The 16,772-nt window shown below is 43.5% G+C and overlaps 1 protein-coding gene across 1 annotated transcript in view; it reads right to left on the bottom strand.

Annotated features, from left to right (window-relative positions):
• Nucleotides 1-16,772, bottom strand: part of spata20 (spermatogenesis associated 20) — a 150,072-nt gene that overhangs the window by 91,229 nt on the left and 42,071 nt on the right. The window contains exons 4-7 of the mRNA XM_037691269.1: nucleotides 11,879-12,033; nucleotides 11,655-11,798; nucleotides 11,307-11,508; nucleotides 8,676-8,806 (exon numbers count right to left, since the gene is read on the bottom strand). Coding sequence (XP_037547197.1) covers nucleotides 8,676-8,806; nucleotides 11,307-11,508; nucleotides 11,655-11,798; nucleotides 11,879-12,033 — 632 coding nt within the window. The remainder of the gene's footprint in view (nucleotides 1-8,675; nucleotides 8,807-11,306; nucleotides 11,509-11,654; nucleotides 11,799-11,878; nucleotides 12,034-16,772) is intronic.

Genomic DNA, 16,772 nt, shown 5'->3' on the forward strand with positions numbered 1-16,772 from the left:
TTCTCTCAAGTAGAAATTCTTCCAGATATTTTAGAAATGTCTGTGTAAAGTGCTCATCCACATCCGTGTGGGTAAAAGATCATAATTGTACAGTTTTCATAAATGTCTGTGGTGAAGCAACGGAAAAATCATGGCCGTATGATTTTTCCTGATTGATTGCTTATGTTGTTATTTTCATAATTTGCCAAATTAATGTAAATGTTTGATGTTAAACTTTGATTCTGTAAATAAATGACCGCATTCATTTTGATGGGTCAAATATAAATGACGTCTCACGTTTGCATTTCCTTAAATTCAATGCACGTTTTATTCAGTCCAGAAAAATGAGGAATCCGTGTTAATTGATGAATATATCTGAGCATCTGTTCATCTACATATTGGTGGCCCGCTACGTGTTCATAAATGGACTGTAACCGTGTAAAAATTGATTTTAAATGTTGGCATGTGGAAAGTAGCAGTCAAAACAGTGCATGGTTACGCAGCGTGCTGGGGGCTGCGCCCTTTGAAGTCTAGCTTGGAGCTCGGCTCTGCAACTTTACGCTGTGTTACGCTGGCAATGTTTTAAAGCTGGGATTGTGTCGTTGAGTCTTGTGAAAGCTGAAATTGTACGCCTGTTATGTGTGTATTCTGTTTAAACTGAGGTCCAAACGGACGGAGGTTCGGTTCTGTGGACCGGTTCGGTTCTGAAAAGTTCGAACGAGTTGTTTAAATAGTTTAAAAGACGTTTCTGAGACCGGAGTAACAGACTCCGTACAGCTCAGAGTTAATCGTTACAAATTTTAACAGAAAAAGTGCATTTTGACAGTTTACAAGACGAAAAAGTGGACGCTAATCTAGCATGCTAGTTGCTAACGTTTCATGATTGGTTGAATTCGCTGTGGTGGAGCGCTCTGATTTGCTGAGGAGGGTGAATGTGTGCCTACGTAACTTCCTCTCAACCCTGCGCTGCTTTTTCATTGGTGATTTCAGTCACGTGACCCGGAAGTGAAAATTCGTTTTCATTGGGGAATAAAATCACTAAATAAAGCTGCAATATTGTCCCACGAAACTCATGTTTCATGCTTCGAAGTCTAATTGCTAAAATTTTGCCACGTTTGTGTAAAAAATACGTTCAGAAATGTTGATTTTGACCGAGTTTAGCCGAAGCTTACTTTAAGCTAAGCGGCTAACAACAGGATGTCAACCGAACGCCACAGGAAGTTATAGCTCCCCTAGTGGACAACACAAACAGTGTCGGAGTTAAAATTGTTGAGGTTGTACTGACATCTTCTGGAGAAGACGTGGGATCACAGGTTTCACTTCGTTTTTAGGTTATTTTAGTGAAATTAAACGTGTTTTCTTTTTAAAGGCATTTTTGAGTTATTAACCGTTCCTCAAAAGTTGAATAAACTCTGTTATCTTGCATTTTAAAAGTTATGAAGGTATTTATGCAGAGAGCATTTACCGAACGAATTTTTATTCACTGATAAATCCTTGAGAAACAGGTACAAAATAAAAATTTAGAAACTTTTAAATAAGATACAGTTACAGATATTCACAAAGTTGGAAAAAGTTTACTCATTTGCTAGAAGATAACGCACGTTTAATTGATAAATCACTAAATGAGAGTAAACTTATCAGGAAAAAGAGATTTTTCTGATTTTCTTTTACCACCTAAACATTTACATCTCCTATTTAATTTCTAAATAGCGGATAATGGCGGACGAAGATGTAAACACTGACCCCTTACAATCCGGAGATGCTGTCGAGACAGCTTTACATATTTTAACAAATTCAATTATTGGTAAACAATTAGAGCAATTGCTAGACCTTGATGATGATCAAAGATATGAGGAGCTGCAGAGGTTGTCAAAAGCAGCTAAAGTGAAGGAGGACACAAAATCCAGCCGTGAACGGTTAGAAAAAATTGCTCTGCTTCTGAAGGCGGAATTGGACCGTCTGGTTGAACGAAATGTCTTGCTGTTCGGCGGATATGAGTCTGAAAAGGAGAGGTGTGACGAATTGTTGAATGCATCTGAGTTGCTGAAACAACAAATTCAGACTGATAGGGACCTCTCAAAGACTGAGCTGTCAGAACAGGCTCAATCATATGAGGAGAGGATTGCGGCTAAGGAAAAGGCGTACCAAGCCGCGTGTGCAGATAACAATGTGTTACAAGCACAGTTGCAGGTGGCATTAAAGGAACGGGACGATTGCAAGGCAGACAAGGAGATAATACTCCGAAATTGGCTGAATTTACAAGGTGAAAATCAGACGACACATAAGCGCCTGACAGCTTGTGAGGAGAAACTTGCTACAGCTACAAACCTGATTTCTGACATGGAGCAAGCTGGTTTGAGACTCAGAAACGAACAGGGTCAGCTACAACCACCCCAGACAGGTGCTGTTGCACCTCCTCCCCTTAGCCCCGTTTCAACACCCCCAACCCGGGGGATAAGGACGGGTCTGCACCCACTTGCACCTCTTCCTCCTAACGCCATGCGGCCACCCCCAACCCCATCTCGGGCGGCGGGGATGGACCTGCACCGATATCAACTCACTGAATCGGTATACACCATGCAGTCATCTCTATCCCCACCACGGGTGGTAGGGACAGACCTGCACCCACTTGCACCTCTTCCTCCTGACACCATGCAGTCCTCTCCACCCCCATCTCGGAGGGTGGGGACAGACCTGCACCAATATGCACCTCCTCCTCCCAACCCTTATCAGCCACCCCCACCCCCACCATGGGCGGTAGGGGCAGGCCTTGACCAGTCTGCACCACCAGTCACACAAGTTAGACCGGTGATACAGTCTCCTTCAATGGATGATTTGCAGAAGATCTCAAAATATGTACAACGTTTCGTTCCCGGACCGATGGGGTCAGCTGGAACAAAAGCGTATCTCAAAGATCTGGAGTTCAGATTGGGCTCTTATCCTAATGCTACGACAGAGGATAAGATCAGTCTGATACGGCTCACTTCGGACAGAGAGGTGTTCACCTTCATCGAGCGTCTACCAGATGCAACGAAGAGGGATTACAACCTTCTGTGTGAAGCTTTGATCAGAGAATACGACCCCTGCACGGGACCTGCTGGTTTCCCGGCTGCAGACAAGGTCACGCAGGGTAAAACTGAACATCCAAAAGTTTATTACAAAAGAATCTTCCAAGCTTATTTTGGTAACAGAAATGAGACCGGAATGGAAGAAGATGATGGTTTTAAGTTTGTTTTCAGCAAAAATCTCCACTCTGATTTTAAAAAATCAGTACAAATGATGGCAAATTTCAGAGAAAAATCCATCAGTGAGATTAAGCAGTGTGCTGTGAATGTGTTTGAAGCATGTTCTCATGCTAAGACGCCCATAGAAGTGTTTCCTAGTGTAAAGGTTAAACCCCTCCCTCTTGAACTAGAAGGACGACGTGCTTCGCCGCCTCCTCCTAAGAAGAAAGAGAGAAAACAGTCTGTTCAAGCTAACAAACCGCGTCCTGAAGGTGCTCGCTGGGACAAAAAGGCTCCTCTTTCAGAGGAAGCCAGTGATTATCGAAAAATGGGTGAGCGCAGGACGCAACGATATGAGAAACCATATCGTCAGGGGCAGTACGTAAAGGAACCCCCGCAAGACGTACCTGACCGTCCCCCACCTCGGATGAAACGAACCGAGGCGAATAAATCACAAAAGTTCCAGAAACAAGGCCCTACACCTCTGAGCTCGGAAGAGACAGAGAAACTACGCAGGTTGTTAGAAACTTTGAAACACACTGACACGGGAACCCAACCAGGAGCACTTTGCAGTAATGTAATTCCTATTACATCTGAGGGCGCGAATGACAACATAACAGATGTCGGTGGAACACACCAAGACATTGCTGTTGTTGCCTCAAACAACCCCTCATCGGAAGAAGGGGGGGTAAACACACACACGAACGATGACGAGTCATCGCAAGCTGAACACTCAGAAACAGCTTCTGCTGTGCTGACGGTTCAGACAAACCAAGATTACACAGATAAGGCTGAACGCGTGAAGAAGCGTCAGAAAAAACCCAAAAGGTTTCTGTGTAACTTTATCAGAAGGGGGGTCGCCAAAAAGGCGTACCTGTCAGTAACACTCGAAGGTGTCCTCACACACGAAGCACTCTTGGACGGTGGAGCAGACATAACAATTATGTCAGCTAAACTGTTCGAGGAGCTGAGGACGGCCGCTGCCAGTGTTAACAGGATAATACCTCTCTCTGAATGTGCTATAGAAATGCAGGGTCTCTCAGAAAAAAAAACAACCCTGACAGCTATAGCAATGGTTCACATGCAGATTGGCAATATGACGCTGTACCACCCAGTACACGTGTCTCGTGTTGACTCATTCCCATTTTTGGTTGGCCAGGATTTTATAAATCGCTTCGGCGCGATTATAGATTATGGTGATCAAACAATGTGGACAACAGTGAGCAAGCCACTGCCAATCGATACGCCTCCGGAGTGTGACACAGACTGCCCAACAGCAGGTACCGCGGAAGGCGCACAGGACTCCTCAGCCAAGGACATGAGTCCGGTGAGTACTCCTCTGACACCATGTGAAACCAAAGAGACCCACCAAGAGGTCCAAACTCTGACTCAACAAGACAGCATCCTCTGTGAGCTGGAGCAGCCAGAGTCCACCAAACACTACCTACCACTGGTAGTTAAGGGTGTAGAGATCCAAGGGTCCCACACCAACGATGCTGTTCTGTCTCTGTGGACAGATAAATCGGCAATTAACCGAGCTTTCTACGAAACCTTGGTTCACAAACACGTTGGTCTAGAACTAATTAAAAAAGCTTTCCGCTTTCCATTAATTCCCAATAGTTCACAGGTAATGACCGCAGAAGGAGTCATTAACCTAAAACTGAACTGGAATCAACGAGAACTGGTTCACCCGTTTCTCGTTATCCAAAACTTACCACATGCATCCTACATAGGCTCTGACATTTTGGTAAGGTTGGGTGTCCATGTGGACACCATCAACAAGGTGCTGTGGTCCCTCAAACCAGCCACAAAGGATCCTCCTGTGCTAGACACAGCGAGCCTTAAGGCTGGGCAGACCATTCCAGAGGCCTGCCAGGTTGCTAGCAACCAAGACACCACAGTACCACCACAGGTGATTAACCTAATGGTGCGAATCCACATAATAGCTGGACAAGCTATTAGCCATAAACAGGCATATTTTCAACCCTCTCCTGCATTTTTCAACTTGGGACTGTCCGTGGAAACCACGAACCAGGTGAGTCTTGACTCCAGAACCACATCTATTGCTGTGTGTAACACTGGCATGGATGAGGTGCTGATCCCAAAAAACACTATGCTGGGATGGTTGATTTCAACCGACTTTCATGATTTTGAACTAGGCATTCCATTTCTGGGAGGACTCCCAGATAACCTGGTACCGAGTCAAGAAGCTGGGCCAGTATGGTTCACGGAACCAACACAGGCCATAGCTCTTTTCTCAACCAATGACGTCGACCAAGGACCTCAAACCTATGGTGTTTTACCCATAGACAGGCCCGACGACTCAGGAAGGGATTCGTTGGAGCTCCCCAAGGAGCAAGAACCCTTATCAGTCTCATCACAGATTGATCAGGTGGTCGCACAAGTCGACGCTCTGACATCTGATGAAGAAAGGGACAAACTACGCCAAGTTCATCTACAGGTGCGAATGACAATAAAGAAACTCTGACTCTGACTCTGACTCTGAAAGAAGAGGAATGAAAGTCAGCCGTAGTAAGACAGAGTACATGTGTGTGAATGAGAGTGAGGTTGGTGGAACAGTGAGACTACAAGGAGCAGAGGTCACAAAGATGCAGGACTTCAAGTACTTGGGGTCCACTGTCCATGAAAATGGGTGTGTGGTAAAGAGGTGAAAAAAAGAGTCCAGGCAGGATGGAGTGGATGGAGAAAAATTTCAGGAGTAATTTGTGACAAAAGTGTCAGCAAAGGTCAAAGGGGAAAAAAAGTAATATGACCAGTAGGACTGACAAAAAAAAAAATAACTGGAAGTGGCAAAACTGAAGATACTTTCTCCTTGAAAGTGACAAGAATGAAGAAAATAAGGAATAAGATCACAGGTACAGGGCAGCACGGTGGCGCAACTGGTAGAGCTGCTGCCTCTCAGTGAGAAGGTTGCCGATTCAAATCCCTTTCCAGGGGCCTTTTCTGGGTTGAGTTTGCATGTTCTCTTCGTGCATGTGTAGGTTTTCTCCAGGTACTACAGTTTCCTCCCACAGACAAAAACATGCATGTTAGGCTGATTGGTGACTCTAAATTGTCCCTAGGTGTGAGTGAGAGAGTGAATGGTTGTTTGTCTCGTTTGTCTCTATATGTCCCTGTGATGGACTGAAGACCTGTCCAGAGTGTCCCTTGCCTCTCACACAGTGACTGCTGGACATGGGCACCAGTGAACCTACCCAAAAAGAAAGAAGAGGGTAAAGATAATGGATGTGCAGTATATGTATATATATTTATATATATATATATATACACAAACCGGATTCCAAAAAAGTTGGGACACTAAACAAATTGTGAATAAAAACTGAATGCAATGATGTGGAGATGGCAAATGTCAATGTTTTATTCGTAATATAACATAGATGACAGATCAAAAGTTTAATCTGAGTAAATGTAACATTTTAAAGGAAAAATATGTTGATTCAAAATTTCACAGTGTCAACAAATCCCAAAAAAGTTGGGACAAGTAGCAATAAGTTGCTGGAAAAAGGAAATTGAGCATATAACGAACAGCTGGAAGACCAATTAAAACTAATTAGGTCAATTGACAACATGATTGGATATAAAAAGAGCTTCTCAGAGTGTCTGTGTCTCTCAGAAGCCAAGATGGTAAGAGGATCACCAATTCCACCATTGTTGCGCAGAAAGATAGTGCAGCAATACCAGAATGGTGTTACCCAGTGTAAAATAGCAAAGACTTTTAAGTTATCATCATCAACCGTGCATAACATCATCAAAAGATTCAGAGAATCTGGAACAATCGCTGTGCGTAAGGGTCAAGGCCGAATAACTCTACTGGATGCTTGTGATCTCCGGGCCCTTGAACGTCACTGCACCTCAAACAGGAATGCCACTGTCAAGGAAATAACAGAATGGGCTCAGGAATACTTCCAGAAAGCATTGTCAGTGAACACAATCCACCATGCCATCCGCCGTTGCCAGCTGAAACTCTACAGTGCAAAGAGGAAGCCATTTCTAAGCAAGCTCCACAAGCTCAGACGTTTGCACTGGGCCAGAGGTCATTTAAAATGGAGTGTGGCAAAATGGAAGACTGTTCTGTGGTCAGATGAGTCACGATTGGAAGTTCTTTATGGAACACTGGGAGGCCATGTCATCCGGACCAGAGAGGACAAGGATAGCCCAAGTTGTTATCAACGCTCCGTTCAGAAGCCTGCATCACTGATGGTATGGGGTTGCATGAGCGCTTGTGGCATGGGCAGCTTGCATGTCTGGAAAGGCACCATTAATGCAGAGAACTATGTTCAGGTTCTAGAACAACATATGCTCCCATCTAGATGTCATCTCTTTCAGGGAAGACCCTGCATTTTTCAACAAGATAATGCCAGACCACATTCTGCAGCAATCACAACATCATGGCTACGTAGGAGAAGGATCCGGGTACTGAAATGGCCAGCCTGCAGTCCAGATCTTTCACCTATAGAGAACATTTGGCGCATCATAAATAGGAAGGTGCGACAAAGAAGGCCCAAGACGATCGAACAGTTAGAGGCCTGTATTAGACATGAATGGAAGAGCATTCCTATTTCTAAACTTGAGAAACTGGTCTCCTCTGTCCCCAGACGTCTGTTGAGTGTTGTAAGAAGAAGGGGGGATGCCACACAGTGGTAAAAATGGACTTGTCTCAATTTTTGGGGATTTGTTGACGCCATGAAATTAGGAAACAACAGATATTTCCCTTAAAATGATACAATCTCTCAGTTTAAACTTTTGATCTGTGATTTGTGTTCTATTCTGAATAAAATATTAGATGTTGGCACCTCCACATCATTGCATTCAGTTTTTATTCACAATTTGTTTAGTGTCCCAACTTTTTTGGAGTCTTGTTTTTATATATATATATATATATATATATATATATATATGCATACTGTATATCAGTATTTTCCCTACCATTATGAAAGGAAGGTGCCCTGTCAACAGAAGCAAACGCCCTGCCTACCAAAATGTGCTTCATCCAATGCACAACATGTACAAACAAAACATGCGCGCCCCTATACTTGGGCATGCAAAACAGAGTGCTAGCTATGACACTACAGACGTAGTGCTCCGCTTCTCTCATGCATACTACAACCCTTCTCCCACCCCAGTCGACAACTGCCGGCACTAACGTAATGCTAAGCTAGCGTGCAACACATACGTGTCTCTGGATGTGGCTTAGACCCCTGTAATAACTGATCTGAGTTCTTGTCTTTCTTGCAGCTCTTTTAATGAGTCTAACCACATCTAAATTTTACAAAAACTCTAGCTGCAACAATCTAGTCATTTAGCATTTGCCTATTTTTACCTGTTTTCTGTAATAATGTTAAGGCTGATGTGTCCAAACTATTGGTATGAACTAAAATAAAAATATGTACAGATACAGTGTATGTAAAATCTTTTATGAAATGTTTTAAACATTTTCACTGCACTATGAACCTGTGCCACGTGGTCACGGATGCCTCCCAGTGCCATCATTCTCAGTGTGTGCAAGGCCATCTGGAGCGCCTCCACTCCTTCTGAAGTGGAGCGATTCTCAGACCAGTAAGACATGAGGAACATCAGATTCACTATGAAGGCACAGAGAGAGAAAGGAAAGAGGGAGAAAGTAGAAAAATAAGAAGAAAATAAGAAATGGTAACAGATGAGGTATTGAGATATGAGATATTCAAGCCAACAAAGCTGTATTTTGGTTAAAACATGCATCATGCATTATTCCAAAATATATATATTTTAAACTACAAAAAAATTAAACAAGTTTATTCAATCATATATTTGATGTCTTCTCTTGCTGCAGAAGGTATGTGAAGCTGTCTGAACTTGATAATGCATTTGCATATACAATACATATATGCATTAGGGATGCACAATATTATCGGCATGGTATTGGCATCGGCCAATATTTGCATTAAAGTTCAATATCGAACATCGGCCATTCCATCAAAATAACTCACCGATATAAAATATGCTGTTTTTATATGACAACCCAGTGACAAGGATGCCTGCAGCATCAGCACAACGTGATGATGTCACTCGCGCACCTGATCTGATCACGGCGGAGAGAAAGAAGTCAAAATGGCAGCGGTGTGAAAGATTTTTTTTTTCATTGAGGATGTCAGATTCCGAAGATTTTAGGACTATGTTGAGCCTCACTACATCGTCCCCAGTCTGAGATATTTTTCCAACGTAGCGTTACCCCAGCTAGGAACGTGGAACAAGCCTCCACAAGTGAGACAGCATCGCAGGCAACTAATGCTAATAAATGACATTGAACACTTTTCATTTAATATAAGTTAAAGTGCTCTGCATATCATTTGGCTGTTACTGAATATATGTCACCAGCTCTTACAGCTGTTGCACAATTTTTGTAACTAATAAGCCTAAATAAGAGGGCGATGTTCTGACAAAGGAAAGTATATAAAATAACGTTATCGGTTATCGGCCAAATAAGTTTTAACATATCAGCATGTCGGACATTGACCAAAAATCCAATACCGTGCATCCCTAATATACATTCCTGCCATTATACATCTCCTCCTACATGTCACTAAGTGAGTGCAGCTACAGCGTGCGCTCTCAAGACTTTATTACATGCAGTGTTCCTTCAGTGCGGACTGAACTAGGCAAAACGGCCTTCTCCTACTCAGCTCCCGTTTCCTGGAATACATTGAAAAAAGACCTGAAGCTCTCGACCTTGACCTCTCTGAGTGGCTTCAAACAACTGCTAAGTTCATGGCAAAAACCAACGCAGCCATGTTCCTGTTTTTAGTATTCTAGTATTTTACATCACTTTACAATCTAGCTGTTTTTTGTTTAGTTTTATAACACAATTTTCTTTCATTTATTTTTATTAATTAACATGCTTTCTTTTATGAATGTCTACTATTGTCATCATTCTTTGTTAAAAAACAGGTCTCAGTTGTAAATGAGTCGCCAAGGCTCAATGAGACTAACCTGTATAAATAAAGGTTGAATGAATGAAAATCTATCACTGGATAGCCAAACATGGTAACAACATGTATTCATTTACCATCAACAAAATATTGTTGCAAGATTTTGTAATGAGAAAACAGTTCCAAAATACTTAAAACTAAACTTGTCAAAACAAGAAAGTCGCTATGCATTTATTACCAAATGTTTCTACTATTCTACTTCTTCTTCTTTTGTTGCAGATGTGATTCACTGACAAGACACTGACAGGCTGAGATGAGGTGTAATAGAAGTGTCCTGTAAACAGTATCACAGTTCAATGTAAAGTCGTGTTGCCCTCTGCCTTCTAGGTATAAAAAATACTGTTGGTATTGTTTTACAGATAAGCTTTGTTCAAATGCACCCTCTGACAATACGAGGTCAAACAGATTCTACTGCTTAGATCTAGCTCATGTATAGGATGTTCGGCTTAACATTTCTTTTTGTAATAATTTGTTAAAAATCAACAAGCTGGGTCTTCCTGTCTCCCTTATCTTTTTGTCACAACACTAATTTGAGAAATTAAGGATAAAAATATACAAGAAGCTAATAAGAATTCTCTATATTACAAGAAGATAACTTGACAAGCACTTCTTAGCAGGCAGTAATAGTGTATAATGTATATTTTGATAAAGGTTAAATGATTTAAAGAAAGGTTTCCACTTTACCCTAGTCAGTATAATGAAACATACCGGTACAGAGCAACCTGGTGAATTTCTTGCAATGCTGTGATGAGGTCTAAGTGTTTTTTATTAGCATTTCAGATTGTAAGATCTAAAATAACAACCAAACACAAATTTTATTGAGACTTTGTTCTTTAGCCTTGTCTTTAGATTTCATTTTTGCCTCTATTCTTATTTAAATGACAAATCTGACACTGTGATGTGGCAATAAAAACTCATCTACCAATAAGAAACTAATGACAAAAACCAGAAGGCTCTGCAAAATTCTTTAAAGAAGTAGCTTCATGTTTGGTCTCTGTTCAGTAATAAAACCATAAGGAGAAATAGAACTATAGTCCTCTTGAACTCTCTTGAACCTGTTGAAACCTAGAAAAGCTATAGTGCAAACATTATTTGAAAGGACACCAGGGGATTCTACCTGGTGAAGGAAACTTTGGAGCATCCCTAAAGCCTCCGTACTCCTCCTCGTAAGAATGGGCCAGCTGCTGGAAGCAGCGCTTAGCAACATCTGGGGCCAGTGGAAGGCTTTCTCCTGGGTTTGCACTGATGGCTGTGGCTTTCTTAAGAGCCTCGAGTATCCTCACACCAGTTGACTCCAAAGCAGCACGGTTGTTCTGCCACTGAAAAACGACAGTCAGACTTTATGGCATTTAATTACATTCCTCTCTATCTCAAACTACAGATGTTCATTCTGATCATCTCAGGCTACATATTTTCAGGTTACTACTGATTCATTGGCATGTGTATGTGAAGAAAGCACTGCTACCTGTTCAATGATTCTAAGCAGAACTGTCTTTAATCCAGGTTGTCTTCCTTGGTCTCTGGGGGGGAAGTAAGTACCTCCAATAAAAGGTCGCAGGTCAGGAGTTAACCAAACGCTCATAGGCCAGCCACCACGTCCACTTGTTGCCTGGAATCATGAGTAACAAAATATTTAAAAAGCTACAAACGGCTGTAAGTCTGACATTGTAAATGTTTGAAGGCATGTACCTGTACAAAGGTCATATAGACCTTGTCCACATCAGGTCTTTCCTCCCTGTCTAGTTTGATGCAGATAAAGTTGTCACTAAGGATTTTGCCAATTTCTTCATCCTGGAAAGACTCCCTCTCCATGACGTGGCACCAGTGACATGTGGAATAACCCACTGGTGGTCAGAGATAAACAGATTATTCTTAGAAACAATTTTTTACTTCTTCTGTAGAAGCACAACTACAGCAAAGCCAAAGCCTTGTGATAAGTAAAGGAGTCCTTCAAATGATCAGCCAAAACATTATGACCATCCTCACCCAATACCCTTTTTACTACCACAAAGCTCTGATCAGCCATGAGCCTGAAAAGAAATAATCTTTTTGAAGAGTTTCAGTCAGGGTTTAGATTTAGAGATCATCATAGCACTGAATCTGCACTGGTGAAAGTTACTAATGATATTCTCATGGCTTCTGATAATGGACAGGTGTCTACACTGGTCCTGTTAGACCTCAGTGCTGCATTTGATTTAGTTGATCACAATATTCTAGTACAGAGATGAATATATTGGAATAACAGGAATGGCTCTTAATTGGTTTAAATCATATTTATCTAATAGATTTCAATTTGTAAATGTAAAAAATTAATCATCCATAACACCTCAGCAGTGCCACAGGCTGATTGCCTCCATGCCACGCTGCATTGAAGCAGTCATTCATGCAAAAGGATTCCCGACCAAGTATTGAGTGCATAACTGAACATGATTATTTGAAGGTTGACGTTTTTTGTATTAAAAACCCTTGTCTTTCATTGGTGGGATGAAATATGCTAATTTTTTAGGACAGGTTTTCATGAGCTGTATGCCATAATCATCAGTATTAAAACAATTAAAGACCTGAAATATTTCAGTTGGTGTGCAATGAATCTGAAATATATGAAAGTTTCATTTTTATCATTACATTATGGAAAATAATGACCTTTATCACATTATTTACATTAGAGACACTCTGGTTTCAAGTCTTGTGACTTTCAAAACAATTCCAAACCAGTTTGAAGCCTTATCTGTAAACATCACCTTGAATGGAGGCCAGGTTTTAACTGTAGTCTGCTGCTACCGCCCCCCCACAGCTTCACCTGAAGCATTAAATGCCATTAAGGAATTCCTTGGTAATTTAAAATTCAAAGAGATATTTTTGGCTGGAGATCTCAACATTGATTGGTGTAAGTCGACCCCCCTCTGTGACAAATTCAAGGAATGTTGCTTGTCTTTTAATTTAACCCAACTGATCGACTCCCCCACCAGATTAAATAAAAGCCATCCTGACAATTCCTCCATCTTAGACCTGTTTCTAACTAATATGCCTCACAAATTCCCTGGTACAGGTGTATTCGCTGATCTTTTGAGTGATCATTGTGTGACAGCGGCTTTAAGAAATAGTAAACTTCCACCTTCTAAGCCCAGATTAATTAAAAAAAGGGATCTGAAACATTTCTGTGAACAGTCATTCCTCTGGGATCTGTCTCACTTTGACTGGCATCGTATTCTGTTAACTGATGACGTGAACTCTGCTTGGAACTATTTCCATAATAATTTCATTTATTTCCTGAACTTACATGCTCCTTTTCGTCAGTTCAGAATAAAGGGACGAGACAGCCCCTGGTTTACTCCAGAGCTAGCTGACCTCCTGCACAGGAGAGATCATCTTTGGGCCGCAGCGAGAAAATCTGACTCAGACACTGATTGGTTGAGTTTTCGACAGATGAGGAATAAATGTACAACTGTTGTCAAAGCAGCAAAACGAAACTATTTCTTATCTCAGTCCTCCAAAAATCTAAATGACCCTAACAGATTCTGGAAAACAATTAAATCTCTCTCAGGCACCCCCCAATCATCTGACCTCCCATCACAACTTCTCGTTAACTCTGCTCCTGTGTCAAATAAGCACGAGATCCTGAACTGTCTCAACAAACATTTTGTTGCTTCTGGTTCTTTATTTGACACAGTAACTAATGGAAAATCAGCCACTTCACTTAATAACCAAACTTCTACAAATCAAATCCCTCCTACAAGTCAATCCTCAGTTAATCACAGCTTCTCTTTTTCTCCATTCTCAGTCAGTGAGGTCAATAAACTGTTAAAAGATCTTGATCCTAAAAAATCTGCAGGTCCAGATGAACTTCCACCTTATTTCTTAAGGCTGGCTGCTCATATCATCACAGTCCCTGTGACCCACATCTTCAATCTCTCCATAAGACAAAACTCCATCCCAGACACTTGGAAAACAGCCTTTGTTCTTCCTTTGCTGAAGGGAGGTGACCCCACCTCACTGAACAACTATCGACCAATCTCTAAACTCTGCATTTTAGCCAAGGTTCTAGAAAAACTGATAAACTCTCAAATCAAAAATTACCTGGACTCATTTAACATCTTACCTCCACATCAATCTGGTTTCAGGAAACAACACAGCACAACCACTGCTTCACTGAAGGTTCTTAATGACGTTGTTGAAGCACTGGATGCTAAGGATTATTGTGCTGCACTTTTCTTAGACCTGTCTAAAGCTTTTGACACTGTGGATCATAACATCTTGTGTCATAAACTCTCAGAAATCGGTTTCTCAGATCACACCATTGGTTGGTTCTCTAACTATCTTTCAGACCGGAGGCAATGTGTTCAACATAATGGTACTTCCTCCAGTTATTTAACAGTCAACAATGGTGTACCACAAGGCTCAGTCTTAGGACCCACCCTCTTTACAATCTACATACATAATGTAGGTAAAAACATCCCTAATGCATCCATACATTTCTATGCTGATGACAGAGTTGTTTATTGTCGAGCTAAAACAGTTGCTAAGGCTTTCCAGCTTCTGAAATCTGCATTTAACATCATCCAGACTGTCTAAATGTCTGAAATGTAATATTCCACTCTCTCCGTCTGTTTGCTTATTGGCTATCTTGGAAGATGTTACCCTGGAAAAAAATACATGTCGCATGATTTTCACTGCCTTATGCATCGCAAAGAAAACCATACTCCTGAATTGGAAAAATAAAAATAATCTTAGCATTAATCAGTATAAAAATCTGCTGTTAGATCATATTAGTCTTGAAACAGCATCTGCCGACACATTGGATCAATCTCTGTGGGCTCCTTTGATCGGCTCCGTTACATAGTGAGGGTGGGTAGTCTGGGATCTGACCTTGTGGGGCCTTGGGGTTGATGTGGAGGTGGGTGTATGGGTTTGGGGCCCCGGGGGGGTTGCCGGGGGCTGGGCTCTTGGGGGCACCTGGGCAGGGGGGCACTGCTTTCCCTCTGGGGAGGGCCTGGGTGGTTCTGGGGGATGTCTGCTGGTGGCTGCATGCAGGCCCTCAGGTGGTCTATGGCGGCGGTCGTGGGTCACCGATCTGGTAGCCTGGCTGTGCTGATGTGGGTTCGGGGTGGGCGCGGGGGCTTGGGGTTCTGGGGGCTTGTCGCCCCCGGGCTTGGGCCTGTGGGGTTCGGGGATCTTGGGCTCTGGCGGGCGGGTTGCCGGGCTCTGGGCCGGCTTGCGCTCTGGTGCCCGGTTCTGGGCGGGGGCCTTCGGCTCGCTGGTGGGTTGTGGGTCATGGGCTGGGGGGTTGGGTGTTTGGGGGCATGACCAGTAGCCCCTAGGAGGGGGTAGTTTGACCCAGCCTAGGTGTCTAGTGTGCTATGTGTTTTGAGAGATGTCCGAATGAGGGGTGGGTGTAGTATTTCTTCTGGAGTGGGGATGGGGTGGATGTCCTTGGGGGCGGCCCGGGACTGTGCATGGCCGGCTGGCTGGCCCCTTTCCTGTGGTGGGGGCTCGCTCCCGGTGCTTCCTGGCACTGTCGGCGGTTGGGCGGGCGCTCTTGGCCGGGTCGTCCTGGTGGGGTTTGGCTCCATCTGGTAGCGGGCTGACTGCGATCTGTGGGGGTCCTGGTGGCCCTCGGGTGTGTAGGCTGCTGGTGCAGCTTCTGGCGGCCCTCGGGGCTCTGTCCCTCTCTGGTCTGGAGCTCAGCGGGCCTGACGGTCGGTCCAGATGGAGAGGTGTCTTGGCCTCAATCCCTGGGTGGACCTTGGGGGGCTGGGGGGGGGGGGGGCTGTTGGGGCAGTGGGGGAGCTGACCCCCTGTGGGAGCATTTACTCTCACAGTTATTTCTCCCCATCCCTCACCATGCACCTCCACCCTCTTCATTTCAATTCCATACATTTAGGGTTGTTTGGGCTCGGGTGTGCTGCAACAATTTTACATCTTTGTTGACCATAGCCACCTGGGACTCAATTTTATTGTACACCTTAGACATTCATTCATAACATCCTCATGACATTCATATATAGGAATTTGAGGTGGGCACATGGCTATGGGTGGTGGGATGACCTTACTCTCACCCCCTGTGCCTGTGCTCACTTACAACGGTTGCATTTAGACACTAGGGTTTGGATAGAGTTGGGGTGGAGGGGAAACTGGCACCATGCCAGCCTTTGCTCCTTCTTCTTTCCTTTTTAATGGCACTATACAACAACACACATCAACAGCACATCTAGGGGTGGGGGTGTATGTGTCGGGGTCTTATTTTTAGTTATTTATTTATTTTATTTTATTTTTTTCTCCTCTTCCTACCCACCTAGTTCCCTGACTGCCATTCCGGGGGTGGGGTCCGGGAGAAGGGCAGGCCGTCGGGTGTTGACCAGGACTATGTGGGGGTTCAGGGTCTGGGGGTTGCCATGGGCGGTGCTGGCGCTGTGCTCTCCCTGGGGTTGTTTGGACCCCCTGAGCTTGGCTCTTGGGTGCCATGGTTGGCCCGCTGGCCAGGGTGGCTGCCGGGGCCTGGCGGGCGGTCGGCTGGGGGTGCGTGCTTGGCTGTTGGCGGTGTGTGGGGGTGGTCGGTGGCGTGTCCTCTTCATGGTGGGGGGGT

This window comes from Nematolebias whitei, chromosome 17 (assembly GCF_014905685.2).
Source record: "Nematolebias whitei isolate Nwh7 chromosome 17, NemWhi1, whole genome shotgun sequence".
Lineage (NCBI taxonomy): Eukaryota > Metazoa > Chordata > Actinopteri > Cyprinodontiformes > Rivulidae > Nematolebias > Nematolebias whitei.